This window comes from Patagioenas fasciata, chromosome 5 (assembly GCF_037038585.1).
Source record: "Patagioenas fasciata isolate bPatFas1 chromosome 5, bPatFas1.hap1, whole genome shotgun sequence".
NCBI classification, from domain to species: Eukaryota; Metazoa; Chordata; class Aves; order Columbiformes; family Columbidae; genus Patagioenas; species Patagioenas fasciata.
This window is the reverse complement of record NC_092524.1, coordinates 35,928,157-35,943,398: the sequence shown is the minus strand read 5'-3', so window position 1 is coordinate 35,943,398 and position 15,242 is coordinate 35,928,157. Positions and strand designations below refer to the sequence as shown.

The following is a 15,242-nucleotide window of genomic DNA, read 5'->3' as shown; positions in this document are numbered from 1 at the left end:
CTTGGCTGGGGGAAGGAACTGCCCAATGCATGTGGCTTATTACAGCTTATTACAGTTGTGGTTGTCCCTGGAGACAGCAGTAGTGGGGGATGGGATCATTGTTGTTGCTTGTGTACCAGGGAAAGCTGGCAACTCCTGACCTAACCTTAGAACAACCCAACCAACTTCTTTGAGTTTGTGGCTTCCAAAGCATTATTTTATCTTGTGTTTGTTATTTGTTTAGAATATCAGTCCCCACTCCTTAACACTGTAGCTGCTTTTCTTGAGTTTGGTTATGGCGTTAATTGCCAATGTGGAGTTGAAGTGTACCGAGTTAACTTCCAGAGGTGAAGTTGTATTTCACAGTTATGAAAACTTCCTCATTCTCTTCAAATGAACTATGTTGTCTATGCACTTTGTTTTAACAGAAACCAGTAATTTGCAAAGCCATTGTATGGCCTGAACAGGAGGCACAAAATAGAATTCCTGCAGATTTGAAACTTCAGGCTTTACTGCTGACTACCTCTCCTTTGTGTTAGGAAATAGACTGGTACTGGGAGAAGTTGACTATAATCCATAACAATTCTGTAGTGATATGTAATTTTTAATAACACAATGCTAGAGCTTGTCTGGAAGGAAGATGTATATTTCGTAATACAAGCAGATAAGAAACCAAGTAAAATAAAGCCAGAAAGTCTTTAAAGTTTGGCTTAAACATACATTATGGCTTGTTTGGTTTCACCTTGTTTTTAACATTCATGTTGGAGAATGCACTACTCTACAAGCTTGTACCATTGTCCCAGAAAATAGGATAGGACCCATAAGTGAATGCATGTTTTCTCGCTAAAATACTTCTCTCAGGAGAACTCCACACCACTCAATGTTTTGGTGGTACTGTCTGCTCCTGAACTGTATGTTACAGAGCCATACATAAGATACAGACAGATACAAATTTCTGATGTTCTTTTTTCTTGACGAAACTGCTCTTTCTTCCCTCTGTCTCCTACGTATGCGCAACTGAAGATGGAGTATTGTGAAAAGAGCACATTAAGGGATACTATTGATCAAGGATTATATGAAGACACCAGTCGGCTTTGGAGGCTTTTCCGAGAGATTTTAGATGGGTTAGCTTACATCCATGAAAAGGTTAGTAAATATGACAGTTATGACCTGTCCATAACATGTATGTTATGCCTCTTTCTGTATGGGTTTCTTTATATTCTATTCATTTGGGGGTGTTTATTTCTACATAACTGTGTTTACTAGCAAGGTTCATTCCTTGCCCTTTCCATTATTAATTTGTTCTAGCAGTTTAGAGTATTTTATCATAAACTTTAATTTTACAATGAACCACTTCACATTTTTCCCTTTGTCACAAAAAATTTGACCACCTTTAAAAATGTTTTGTTAGGTATCTGCTAGCAGAGAAAATTGTTTCAAGACTCTGGGCTACAGACTGCAGCCTTACTTCAAAATTAATCATCAGTGACTTAATGCAGTAATTTCCCACTGTAATAATAAAGTATATAATACCATTTTCCAGTCTATAATAGTGTTATTTTGAATTGTGTTTATTGTTTAATATTCTGTGGGTCTTTTTTTTTTTTCTTCTCCTGCTGTACCAGGGAATGATCCACAGAGACTTGAAACCTGTGAACATTTTTTTAGATTCAGATGATCATGTCAAAATTGGTGACTTTGGTTTAGCTACAGATCATCCAGCAAGTGCAGTAAGTATAGCTGAAAGTGAATGAAAAAACTTGGTGCTGTAATAACATGAAAGATGAAAGTAAAACATAATGTTCATTGGACTTTATATTGTAAATGTTCTAGAATTAAGCCATGTACTGCTAACCAAAGCAGCAAGAAAAGCCGACAGAAAAATTTCAAATGCCATTTAAAATATGTCTCTTTTCCTGATTTCAGGTGATCTCTAAACAAGAAGAAAATCATTCAGATAGTTCTGTTATGTCTGATCCATCAGGTTAGTTCACATAGTAGCTTGTTCTAAATGATTTTAATTAAACACATTCTGCAGTCCTGTATACTCTGATAGAACTTCCATTCATTCTTTGAGAATAAAACTTTTTTTATGGGGTGGGGGGGGAACCACCAGCTTTTGGGTATGTGTGTTACATTTGTTACCTAAAAATGAATTTGCTTCCACTGCTAGCCTTCTGCCATAGATCGGTGCTCTTCTCAGGCTGAGGTATATAGAGATCCCGTATATCTGTTCTGTCTGCACTTCTGTTCTCTTGCCTGTACAGAACAATTTCAGGACTTCAGGGATTTTTGTTTGGTTGGTTTTTTTTTTTACACCTTCTGTAACAGCCTGAATTTTGTGTTTTGAGAAAACTTCAGTACGTTGTGTGTCTTCAGATAAGTGTAATGGAAAGAAGTGAAATTTAGTTGTATCACGTGTGTGCTGACCTACTGCAACTCCGCAAAGCAGTAGATGGGTTTAGATACTATAGATAGACACAGATACTTGACTTGTGAAGGTAAGAACTATTTTGCAAACTGTTCTTGACTGAGTCTCTCTCAATAAGGAGTGCATTCTAACCTAGAAGAAATGAGGACAAAAGATGAGTAAGGCTTTTTTCTCAACTTTGCTGCATTTCTCCAACGCTTACTTGAAACTCATACTCTCATCTTTTGCTGCGTAGGTAACTTGACAGGGATGGTTGGCACCGCGCTGTACGTCAGCCCAGAGGTCCAAGGAAGCACAAAGTCTACATACAATCAGGTATGATTGAAGTAGACTTAATAAAAAAGTAGCACGGAATCCAAGGTACCAGGTACAGTTTAAATCATTCCTGCTCAACAAAGGTGAATTCAAGGTGGAACAGGGTATGGTGGGACTGCTGCGATAAGCAGGGCAATGAGGGGTATTCCTTTGAGACCAAGGGTAGAAGGATGTGGGCAAGTCAGTTTTTCTTCCTGTGCTGTGGCCATGACAAGGTACAAGCAACTTCAGGTTGAAAGCAGGTAATCATGGGAGGGCCTTGGTAAATGAACAGGGTAGAAATCTTACAGTTTTTAGTTAAGGTAAAATGCTGTCATCAGAAGTAGATATTGCTCTCCTGGATCCCTAGACTGCGATTTGGGAGGTGGGGGGTGCATTTTTTCATCAGAGGATACTGTTTATATGCAGAGATGAGCTGAATTTCAAAGCAGGAATGTTTTCAAAGTGGGAGTCCTTTACACCATGGTAGTGCTCTGATGATACAAGTCATTGAAGTCTACCAAATCTTAATGCGTTGTGTCAAAAAACTAAAACTAAATCACAAACCCACACACCCCTCTTTCTGGCCATAATATACTGTAAAATTTAACCAAAACATTGTTTTTTCTCTGCTCTCATCTTCTGCAGAGAATTCACAGGTATTACATTTAAGTTTCCATTTTTGTCTTCTTTAGAAAGTGGACCTGTTCAGTCTAGGTATAATATTCTTTGAAATGTCTTACCATCCCATGAGTACTGCATCAGAAAGGATCTTTGTTCTCAGTCAGTTAAGACTGGTAAGTACACAGAAATAAAAGATACTAATCCTATGCATCACATAGTTTGTTCAGAGAAGTAAAAGAATGCAAAACAACAAAAACATTTCCACAGGAAGTACTTTAAAAAAGTTTATAAAATATATAATGAAAAGTGAAGAACGAAATCAGAGCTGGTACTGATATTCCCTTAATGCACTGTGGATTCCCTAATGGTATCACCATCAGCCAGTATTCTGTCTGTGAAATTAATTTTTACAGTACAGAATTTTAAAGGTGTGAATATCAGGCATCATGGCTTTAGTACACCTGGGTTTAGACCTGGTGGGTCTCTCTCAGGAACCAGCTGGTATTAGTAGTTGGTAAATGCTTGCGATTATAAGATATATCTTCATTGTACGAAACATCATAAAAGCCTTTCAGTGACATTCTTTTCCCTTTTAGCTCTTCAAACTAAATTTGTCATATGGGGATCTTTTTTATGTTTTTTGGAGTTTGTTTCTGATGATTGGTTGGTTGATGGTTTTTGGTATTTTTTTTCCCCCCATGGGCAATAAAAATGCTTAGTTTCTCTGTTTAAATATGTAGAACTTAAAAATATGGCTAGCATGAGCAACCTGGACTGCCTGTTATAATTCAGATGTCGCTCTTGTGTTTTATAGCCCACTATTGTATTTCCTAAAGACTTCGATGAAGTCAAGCATGCAAAGCAGGTAATTTTAAAGACATTTTAATTTATTAGGTATTTCCTCTCAGGAAAAGTTAATTATAATTTTCCCCACTTAGTTTTAAATTAGTAGTCACTGCCAAGTTCTTATTACATAACATTAGAACAAAGTAAGGAATTAAAAACATCTCAAAATAATATTCTAACTTAACATGGAAATATACTTACCCCCAAAATTCCCAGAGCACAGTCATAAAGGAATGCAGAGTTCCCTGGCATGCCTTTTAAGCTCTGAGGGACAAATCTGATGTTTTAGGGACAGACAAATGGCAGCTCTGTTGTTTAACTCTTAATTTTTTTTAAAGAAATCTGTGTCACAGAGCAGAAAGAGGTGTGCCAGCTAAATTGACTGCTCTGATTTGAAAAAGAGCAGCCAAGAGCTGTTCTGGATGCCTCTATGGCAGAGGAATGAAGTAATAACGAGTTGTGTAATCTTTTCTGGACCATCCAGATTTTTTTTCCTTATACTAGTGAATTCTCTTTTGTTGACCATTAGCATTAGCTTTTTGTCTGTTACGCCTGTGAAACAGCAGTTTCTGTTTCTAGTTACTGCTGTTACTAGTACCACAAAAATGTTTGTTTTGTAACACTTACTGAAGTATGCCAGGAAGATTCCCCTTTCTTTAATATCTGGAGCTCTCAGATCTTTGTTATGCATATGATTCTGTTTTCTCGTAGCTTTGTCAGTAAAGAGATGCCAGAGCTAGCACAACATAGAACAACAAAGAATACTATGTATTTTGTCATCCCAAGAGGCACATTTCTAATACTTTTTGTGTTTTAGTAAATTTTATTCAGAAAATGACACAATAAAAGATATCTAGAATTTAATAAGCAAAGAATATCCACCTCGAAGATTCAGGTCCTGCTTTTTTGTCCCTTGTAGAGTCTCATTTTCTTATTAACATGATGTGACTGAGAAGTTTGTTGTAATACTGCTAATATATACAGTTTTTCTAAACTATTAAATTTTTATTTCATTTGTAGAGATCAGTTATTACATGGCTCCTGAACCACGATCCTGCAGCACGACCAACAGCTGTGGAGCTGTTAAAAAGTGAACATCTTCCACCACCCCAGATGGAAGAGTCTGAACTTCATGAAGTACTCCACCATACCTTGGCAAATGTGGATGGAAAGGCCTACCGGACTATGATGAGTCAGATATTTTCACAGCGTGTATCTCCAGCTATAGACTATACCTATGACAGTGATATGCTGAAGGTTTGTATGTGTTTAGAGCACATGTGGAGTTATGTTTCCTGTGTTGGATGTAAAAAAAAAAAAAAAAAAAATGTTTATATGGTTAAACTCAAAACATGTTTGAGAGAATTGCATTATCTCTTAAGATTAACCTTCACATTAGTTACTATTTAAAGCTACAAGTCTGTACTCTGTGGGCTTGAATAACTGCTTCCCATTTGAACCTTACATCCATTCTTCAATGAAGTAACAAGCAGTGTTGGATTGTAGCAACTAAAGCTTTAAGCTTATGTGGAGATGATTACTTTCTTTACTCTGAATTTCTGGCAGACTAATGGTACTTGCGTCGGAGTGCCAATGGGAAGTGCTCCCTTGGACTGTTTTGTTCCCTTTCAAATCGTGGCAATCAAAGTAATCCTTCTCAGTTTCTCAACTCTTCAGTCTTTCTAAATCTAAAGGAATACAAGCCAACACAGTACAACAACGCTTTGTAAAGCTGTATTTATTTTTTTATTAAGTAAGCATTACCATTTATTATAGTGAGATGAGATAGCAGAATGCTTATTTGCTATATGACATGGAATAATTGCCTATGTTACATTAAGTGTTCACGGCATATGAATTATATATGTACTTTTTATTTGTGATGGTTTCAGGGTAGTTTTTCTATTTGGGCAGCCAAGATACAGCAGCATGTGTGTGAGATTGTCAGCCGGATATTTAAAAGACACGGTGGGTGTGTTTACAAAAGTTGTTCGTTTCCTTTTTTGTGACTGAATGGATTTCAGAGAATGGAATGGTTTTACTGCTATTGTGTGAGTCAGAAAGTACCTTCAGTAGTTGCATATAATTTAAAATTTTACAGCGTTTTGCTCTTCAGGAGCTTCCTGAGCCAGAGCTAACGTCGTGGTGTTCACCAGTTTTTGATGGGATTTCTTTCCAGGACTCTATCCAGTCACTAGTAATAGTATTTGCTTAAAACTATTTTTTAAGAGAGGAAGAAAGTTTATACAAACACTGTCACATTTGAAATGTTATAAATTGTATTGTTTTATAGGCGTTCATGGTATTTTGTATAAAAGTAGAGGATTTTTAAAAAGAAATTGGGAGATTTTTCTAATATATCATAATCTGATTAAGCATTATCAGGGTTTTGACAATAACAGACACTGAGAAACTAAGAAATGTGAAGGCAAGTAAATAGAAGTTACTTTCCCCCACCTCCTCATTTAAAGATTAACAGATTTTAGAAAGTGTTCATCAGCATTTTAGAGATTGAAAGGTTTTCATTTTTGAGGGGAAAAAAAAGGGGGTTTTGGATATATATTTTTTCCATGAGATTGTATCTGCCATCTGTAATGGTTAGAAGCATTTCCCTGTATTTGGGGCTTTTTTTTCCTTGATTTAAATGTTTATGTTGAAATTTAATTGAAGACCTGAGTAAAGCTGCTATAATGAAACAGCTGTTTGAAAATCAGTAGAGAATTTAAAAGAGGAAAGTATTTTTCAGTGATTAGTGATATTATTGTTAATACTAAGATTTCAATGAAGATTGGATTCATGGTGGTAGATGGTTGCAAAATATAGCCAGAAAAAAAGGTGTTTATGAGGTTTTAAAGTGAACCATAAACACTTCTAGTACATTTTTGAGACATGGAATGCAACGTATTTGAACATTATCTATTTTCTGTGGAAGTGTCTCTAGACCAACGCAGTGCTATTCCTATCTGTAGTTTCTCATCTGTTTGGTCTGCGTGCCTTTTTGAAGGGTGGTGTTTAAAGAGGGAGGGCAAGGTGCAGATTCTGCTGGGGCTCTGGGATTGGCACTTCTCTTTCTCTGTGGGCTGCCTGCTGTGCCCAACAAGTTTGCAAGATAAAATGTCAGTTTGTTTGATGGCTTTCTTTAAACAGTGGAAGAGGAAAGTCTATTAAGGACACCTAAAATAGTGTAATTTTTTAAAAGGTGTTGGTTCAGATTATCGTGCCTTGCAAGGTTGTTCATGAGCTTGTAAAAAGCAGATGTTACTTCTGAAATGCGAGGTAGTAGTTTTTTACTGGTTTTGTGCAGGAGCCATCAAACTGCATACTCCACTGCTGTTGCCCAGAAATAAGAAATTATATGAACATAATGAAGCTTCATATTTCATGGATCACAGTGGGATGCTGGTGATGCTTCCTTATGACCTCAGGGTAAGTAGTATCATCTCTGTAGGCAAAGCTGGGTTTGAAGAGCGCTGTGGTGTTTGTAGATACCTTTGATTCACTAGTCACGAACTTGGTTTACGCTTGTATTTCTTCTGAGTGTTGAAGTACTGTGTCTTTCAGTGTCTGTTCCTGTATTCCTCAGTGCTGTCCTAGTTTTCACAGTTGAAGGCATAGGGAAGAAATATACTTCTTTGTTGTTGTTGTTCTTTAACATAGAGAATGTGAGTAACGGTCTGTGTAGTTTTATATTCCTCAAACAGATGTTGTCAAGGTGCATTCTACTCTTGAGAGGAATTGATGTTTGTGCTGTTCAGATTTTACCGTCTGGGATTCCTGTATTAGTAATATCCAATCATATGCGAAGTTGGCCTATTTAATCACCTAGCATTTAACTTAAAGCCTTTAGACGTTAAATTATATTATTTGTTTGGTTAAAGAACCTGACTTCTTATATGCCATTTCATTAATTTAAGATCAGTTTGACTCACCCTTCCTTTGCATTTATAACATCAAGCTATACCATATGAATCACAGTTAAGGATTTGTGCAGGATCTAAATTGATCTTTCTGATGGAATTACTTGTTTTGGAAAATGTGCTGATCAAAGACTTATTTAAAAATATTCATTTATATCTTCATGTAAACAGCAAAATACCAGCTTGTACATTTTCATTTGCTCATAGTTGATTTACGATGTTTTTTGCATGCATTAGGGTAATTAAGAAATGTCCTTGTGTCCCTCTCCGAGCTCTTCCAGCAACTTGGCGGGGAAATGTTTTTATTTAAAACTTGTCACAAGGCTGATTAGATTAATATTACTTGGCTATGGCAAATATTTAAGGCATTATTACACATGAGTGTACAAGTGCACAGTAGTAGTTCATTTCCATTTGCAGAGTTCAGTCAAACTGAATGTTTTGTTTCAACAATTTTAATGTATTTTGTTTTTCAGATTCCTTTTGCAAGATTTGTAGCTAGAAATAACATATCAAACTTGAAAAGGTAAGGGACATAGAGATGACATTTTGCAGAGATGATGGTGACCACTGAAGACACTGATTCATTCTTCAATGTTTCCTTTAGATACTGTATAGAGAGAGTTTTTCGACCTCGGAAATTAGACCGCTGTCATCCCAAAGAACTCCTAGAATGTGCATTTGACATCATTACATCTACTGGAAATAGCTTTTTGCCTGTAGCAGAAACAATTTATGCCATTTCAGAAATCATTCAAGAGTTTTCAGTCTTACAGGTAGATTCTCTAATCATCCTCTTTGCTCTCTTGTCCATCCTGAAAATTTCATCTAAGTAAATATTTAGTCTAATATATTTTTAAAGGGTAGTCCTTTTAACCGTAACAAGTACAGAACTGTGTTATTTTTTTGTCAATAGTCAGTTACAGAACACTTATCGAAATCAAAATATGTTTCATAAGTAAACTTAAAAAGAAGCATAGGTTTGTGTGCGAAGGAAACATTAATTGAATCCTTACAGGGCCACTGAAATAACGTCTGTCTTCTGTCAGGAAAGTGATTGTTGTAGTATGGGACAAGCCCTGCCATTCTTTAGTTATAAGCAGAAGGTAAGGTGGTGGAAGGAGAGGTCTGAAGTTGGTTTTGAACTATTCTTAAATGTTCAGGAAACCTATTTTTTTATTCTTATTCTTTTAAGCAACATGGGGTGCATTAAAACTTCTTTTTTCCTTTCTTCCTTCCCTTTTACTTTACCCTTTGTTAGGAAAGAAATTACAGTATTTACTTGAACCATACGGCCTTACTGAAAGCTATACTTTTGCACTGTGGGATACCAGAGGATAAACTCAATCAAGTTTATATCATTCTGTATGATGCTGTGGTAAGACAGTAGTTATTAATCTGATCTCTGTAATCATCACTGTAGCGTATCTTATTTTATGGAGCTGTCTCTAAAAGGCTGGCTGTGTTCGGGCTGTAAATTTAAATTAATTACTTTTCTGTTGCTTCTGGATTGGAATGTTTTAAGATGACTTTTAAATGTGTATTTATGAGAGAATTATTCACCTGTATAATTAAGAACTGGTAGGTTATTCAATAAAAACTTTAAAGTGTATCTTATTATGTTGGTCTTTTCTACCTTATAAGCAGAGAAAATAGATTAAATTCATTTGAATTATTAAGGTAGTCTTTAAATCCCAGTAAATTATTTTATTTCATTTTATTCTTTTTTTCTGTTTCTTAATTTACATAAGCATTTCAGTATTTATGCAGAAGTGCTTTTCAACAAAGTTGGTATTTTTATATTTTTTGTGGCTTCTTGAAACCAAGACAATTATGACCTCACTAAAAGAGAGGTGAAAAATGTGTTATTGATTATTTTTATTCTTTTACAGTACTATTGCAGTCTGTAAATGCAACCTTTAATTAAAGGTATTGGAAAATTGTCTTTTAATTCTTCTCAAAAATAGTTTTTTTTTTTTTTGCAGCAAAGTTGTTGAAAACTTGATTCTATTTCTCTTGTAGACTGAAAAGCTAACTAAAAGAGAAGTAGAAGCCAAATTCTGTAATCTTTCTCTCACATCAAATAGTGTAAGTAATTTTAATTCCGTGTTAATTTCCCTGTAATTTGCCATAAGTCAGTAATATTTTATTTACTTTGTAATTTAATCAACCAGAATAAGAAACATAAACTGTTGCATCTGCTGTTCAAAATAGATTAGTTCTTTGGAAGTAGTCTGATTTTGCTCTTACTTCCTTGTAGAAGTCAGTATTGCAACTGTCCAAGTTTCTTTCTTCTTTTAAATGTATTTTTAAGATTTTGGAAGCAATTAAAGGGTAAATGGAGTACTGTACAGATGTATTCAGTAAAACACACTGAGAGAAACTTGAGGAAAAAAATTGTCTGCAAATGTTGATGAATAATGAGACTTGTGCCTGTCCATTCTTTTCTTCAACTCGCTAAGCAGAAACCAGCTGGTGGGAAAAATAAGGAAAAAAGGCAAATAGTTTACTCATGCCAAATCAAATGTTTTTTCTTTTTTTTTAGATGTGATCTGTTAGGAGCTCTGTCAGTGGTTTTTATTTTATTTCTGTTTTTAGCTTTCTCGACTCTACAGATTCATTGAGCAGAAGGGAGAAGCAAGTAACGTGTTTCCATTTTTAAACACAATGATGAAACAAAAGCCAGGTGTCACTCAGCTGCTGAAGCATGGCATGAAGGATTTAGAGGAAATCATTGGTCTGTTAAAGCAACTTGGAATAAAACTTCAGGTTTGTAAAATGCTCTGCTAATAAGTTAATAGATTTATAGGCCGCCGGGCCTTGTAATTTCCCAGGAAAAAAAGTAATGGTATTTTAGAATAGAAAAAGCGCATCTAAGTGCCTTTGGATGACAAGTAAAAATGCTGGTGTTTATTTACTTTTTTTTTAATGCATTTTAAGAATAAGACCTCTTCCAGTCAGAAGTCTCTGGCTTAATTTCTGTATAATGACACAGCCTTTTTTTTTTCCCAAACAAGACTGAAGGCATTACCAAGAGCATAAAGAAATTGTAAGTTTTGAAACGAACTATTTTAAAAATACAGAAAGCTGATGAGTACTAAAGGTCTCTCTACCTCCTCCACCTTCCTTGAGTCTTGCTGTTTGGGCTTTGTGCTGTATGTCCCTTTGGATGCTTTAAGATTAAAGCGTCATTTCTTTATTTTTAATTTTATTTTATTTGGAAATAATGAGTGTTTCCATATGTCTTCCTTATGTTAGAACAGTGTTTTCAATCCATACTGCTAATAGGAAGTTAATTATGTTAGCTGGCAATATTGGTACAAGTCTTGTAAACATATTCATTTTTATTTTACAGGTTTCTATAAATCTGGGACTAGTTTACAAAATACAGCAGCACAATGGTATTATCTTTCAGTTTATAGCATACATCAAAAGAAGACAAAGAACTGTGCCTGAAATTCTTGCTGCAGGGGGCAGATATGATCATCTGGTATGCACTCATATCTTTTAATGAATTTAGATTTTTTTTTAAAAAACAACATGAATTAATGGAACATGTTTTTGCCATTTTGCAAAGGTAACTATTTGAGTCTTCCATTTTGTTTTTCTCTTGTTTTGAGATTCCACAATTCAGAGGGCCACAGACAGTAGGACCAGTTCCTTCAGCTGTTGGAGTCAGCATAGCTATAGATAAAATAACTGCTGCTGTTTCCGGTGTGGAAGATTCTGTAAGTGTTTTTCTGGGGAGTTGAAGTTGTTTATTTGTCTGTTTTTGCCCCTCATAGTTCAGTAACCTAATTGTAGCCACAGGCAAAAAATAAGATATTCAGTTGTGCTCCAAAACAAAACCATACCGAAATAGACAGGAAACACCAAGATGATACGTTTTCTTCTGTGTTTCTCTACATAGAATTACTTAGTAAAATAAGAATTATGGAAGAGAGGATCATCAGGCTTATACCCTTTTATTTTTAATTTAAGTGGGACATCTTTTTCTCAGCCTGTGGGTTGTTTCAGATGGAAGAATACAAGTGTAGATACTTAGCTATTATAATAACTGTGACTCTGCCCTTACCACTTATTCCTTTATAAAAGTATAGAAGGTAGAGATGGAAGGAAACTCAAGAAAATGGGCTACTGTGTGTAGTGTGACACAATTTCACTTGGTTGTGGAATGCGTGTTTTAGTAACCTTTCTTTATAAGAATAAGTAAACATTGCTAAGCTAGAGGGTGGGGAGGGAAGGGTGGTCTTGTGGCTAATGTCGTCCCCCTTGTTTTTACTTTCCCTTCAGGTTTCTGTCAGCTCATGTGACCTGCTGGTTGTAAGCGTTGGTCAGATGTCAATGGGTAGAGCTATCAATATTGTTCAGAAACTCTGGACTGCAGGAATTCCAGCCGAGATAATGTATGACTGGTCCCAGGTAGAATTCCTGTCTCTGTGTCTTAGCTATATTGTTGTTCTCTAAAATTAGTGCAGCCTGAAACCATCTTTTTTCAGTTTTTTTTCTAGCTTTTATTGAGTTACAGACTCATAAAACTGAGCATGTAGGATGTTACTCAGATACAATAATGTTAAGTCTCTCTGGCCTTGTATGATTCTTCCTCTCTACCTCCCAGCATATTTAAAAGTGCAATGGAGGATCTTTATGTGCTCCCCAGAGCACAGAGGAATTAAGTGACCTTCCCCAGTTACACAGAGAGTGTGGAGTCCAAGGCCAATTGAAATCGAAGGGGAAGGTCACATAATGAATTTTAAATGATGCCAATTAACTCCAATTAATTTAAGTGAGGATTCTTCAAATCCAAAGCTTTTTTCTTTTTTTTTTGTGCCAGTGAAGGCAGTAAATTTTCCTTTCAATGACAGATACAAGTAGGATCCCTGAAGTACGAAGTTGATCCTTAATCAAAGGGCACGTCTGGAACAGAACAGTAGCATCAACTTTTATATCCAGAGATGGCTGAAGACTGTGGGGTACAGGGGGAATATTGACATCATTCTACTGTTAGACAAATAGTTCAGTAACCTGAGCTACTAGGTAGACTGTGGGATCCCTGGAGAGATGCATGGTAAGAAGCAGAGAGTGACAAGCTGAGCTGTGCCCTTTTTTCTCCAGTTGAAACCATTTAGACCTTTAGCCACTGCTGCCTCACTGGTGTCGTGAGCAACGCACAAGTGCTCAAGTCCCTTTTGACAGTGGTGGCAGTTACCTGAGGACTGAGCCTGGTTCCCCTATGAGCGTGCCAGATGGTGACTAACAACAGACACACTGTGCGGCTGGCCGTCCTGAGTCACGTGCTGCAGCGCAGACAGTTTTGAGCTCAATCACTTTATTGCCTGACTTTTTGGTAATCTATTGCCATAACATTTCCAATGGTTTAAACTCTCAGAATTGTTAAAAGAATCCAGATCATTATGCTTTTCTGATGATCACCCTGAGTTCTCTTCTTTTTGTGACTCTTAAGGAGTGAAGATTTGGGTAGTTACTTCCTCTGCCTAATGTTGTCCTGCAGCCCCCTGCTAGGTCAGCCTAGCAAGGCCTTCAGGGAGTTCAGCGCTGAGGATGGTGTCAGTCAGCCTCAGGTTCGCATGAAACACAGCTGCAGTAGTTTTTTATGGCAGAGCGCCAGTCGTGCAGGACTGAGCTGTTCCTGACAGGTGCAGCCAGTGGGGTGGTGACTGTTTGGCTGATGTTCTGTTGCACATTTTTACAGCTACCTGAACCCCGCACTGCTTGAGCCAGCTAGCCCTTCCATGTGGGAGTCAGCACTGCAGGGCCTAGGCGTTATCTCTGTTTAATGTAGATTTCAGTTTGCAAGGAGCGTTAGGTGGATAAATACATGCATAATGAAGTTTCACTTCCTGGACTTGTTAATAAAGCTTTCCACTCTCAGACACATATCTAATTAGTGGAACTGCTGCATACCAAGTTATTTTAATGGAGGAGAGGAGACTTCAGTTACTTAAGTGTTAATTTTATAATTTGCTAAATTTCCAACCTGTTCCACTTCCTCCATTCCCATTTCAGTCCCAGGAAGAACTGCAGGAGTATTGCAGATGCTCTGGGATTACATATGTGGCTCTTGTGTCAGATAAAGAGGGAAGCCATGTGAAGGTAAGTGTGGGATCAGGGGATGCTTGATGGTGTTTCAGATTTATTATTTGTTGCTCTATGTGGTGGTTTTTTTTTTTTTTAAGATCATGATTATTTTCAGTGAAGTATTAAAGAATGTGGAATTTAGGTAAATACAAGTTCAGTTGCCAAATAACAGGAAGTTCTTCTGGAGAAGCCTGTTTTTTATCCCTCCCTAACACTGTTATTTACAGACCTCCTTTCCTCTAGGAAAGTTGAAAAATTAGTTCAGACATTGCTTGACTTTGAGTCACCAGTGTCTTTACATAGAAAAAGGTTTCTGTTGTCTCTGATTTCTTTGAATCAAAATGAATTAAGTGACTCAGTCATCTTTCCAGTTGGCAGCTTTCCATGTTACAAAACAAATGTAACTAAAACATAAATCTAAAAAAGGCCATGTAATTTAAGCAGAGTCTCTGTAAGCTAATGTTAAGATAGAAAGACTGGACTGTGTCACAATATGAATTAACACCTTAGGTGCTCTGCAGTCTGTGGTTCTTGTATCTTTTTAGAAGTTAAAAGCTCTAAAATATTATTGATTCTGCAACATTAGGAAAAAGTCCATCATTCATTGAATGAAGATTTATTCTTTGAAATAAGTGGTCATTTGACAGCATCTGGTGTGGCCATGTTACCTGGTCAATGTGCATTACTAAAATATTTTTCCACTTTTATTCACGTTCCATGTCAATATAACAGAGATGGCAAATAACTGTGCATTAACTGTATGAACAAGTAGATTTTGATGATGAGAATGTGATATATCAGTGTCTTCCACAAGGCTATTACAGAGCGTTCTTTTAGATATGTCCTTATTGAAGTAAAACCAACAAAGAACATGCTAATCAGGTGAATGGTGTTGTTACAGATTAATCTCTTCCCAGTAAAGGTGGAGCAGATATTCTAAGTTTTGACTGTTTGAGTCTAAGTCTTGCGAACTGAGAGGCAAGCCATATTCTAACATAATTCCGTAACAAAAAAGCCCCAAACCAATATGCTCTTATTAATAGGGTATTTGC

General features: G+C 36.4%; 1 protein-coding gene across 1 annotated transcript in view; it reads left to right on the top strand.

Moving 5' to 3' along the window:
- Window positions 1-15,242, top strand: part of EIF2AK4 (eukaryotic translation initiation factor 2 alpha kinase 4) — a 41,053-nt gene that overhangs the window by 17,721 nt on the left and 8,090 nt on the right. The window contains exons 15-32 of the mRNA XM_065840271.2: window positions 1,003-1,125; window positions 1,605-1,709; window positions 1,906-1,963; window positions 2,646-2,725; window positions 3,400-3,501; window positions 4,143-4,193; window positions 5,195-5,431; window positions 6,067-6,142; window positions 7,479-7,600; window positions 8,568-8,617; window positions 8,699-8,867; window positions 9,353-9,469; window positions 10,114-10,179; window positions 10,690-10,860; window positions 11,447-11,581; window positions 11,712-11,819; window positions 12,385-12,513; window positions 14,119-14,205. Of these exons, the coding sequence (XP_065696343.2) occupies window positions 1,003-1,125; window positions 1,605-1,709; window positions 1,906-1,963; window positions 2,646-2,725; window positions 3,400-3,501; window positions 4,143-4,193; window positions 5,195-5,431; window positions 6,067-6,142; window positions 7,479-7,600; window positions 8,568-8,617; window positions 8,699-8,867; window positions 9,353-9,469; window positions 10,114-10,179; window positions 10,690-10,860; window positions 11,447-11,581; window positions 11,712-11,819; window positions 12,385-12,513; window positions 14,119-14,205 (1,986 nt within the window). The remainder of the gene's footprint in view (window positions 1-1,002; window positions 1,126-1,604; window positions 1,710-1,905; window positions 1,964-2,645; window positions 2,726-3,399; window positions 3,502-4,142; window positions 4,194-5,194; window positions 5,432-6,066; window positions 6,143-7,478; window positions 7,601-8,567; window positions 8,618-8,698; window positions 8,868-9,352; window positions 9,470-10,113; window positions 10,180-10,689; window positions 10,861-11,446; window positions 11,582-11,711; window positions 11,820-12,384; window positions 12,514-14,118; window positions 14,206-15,242) is intronic.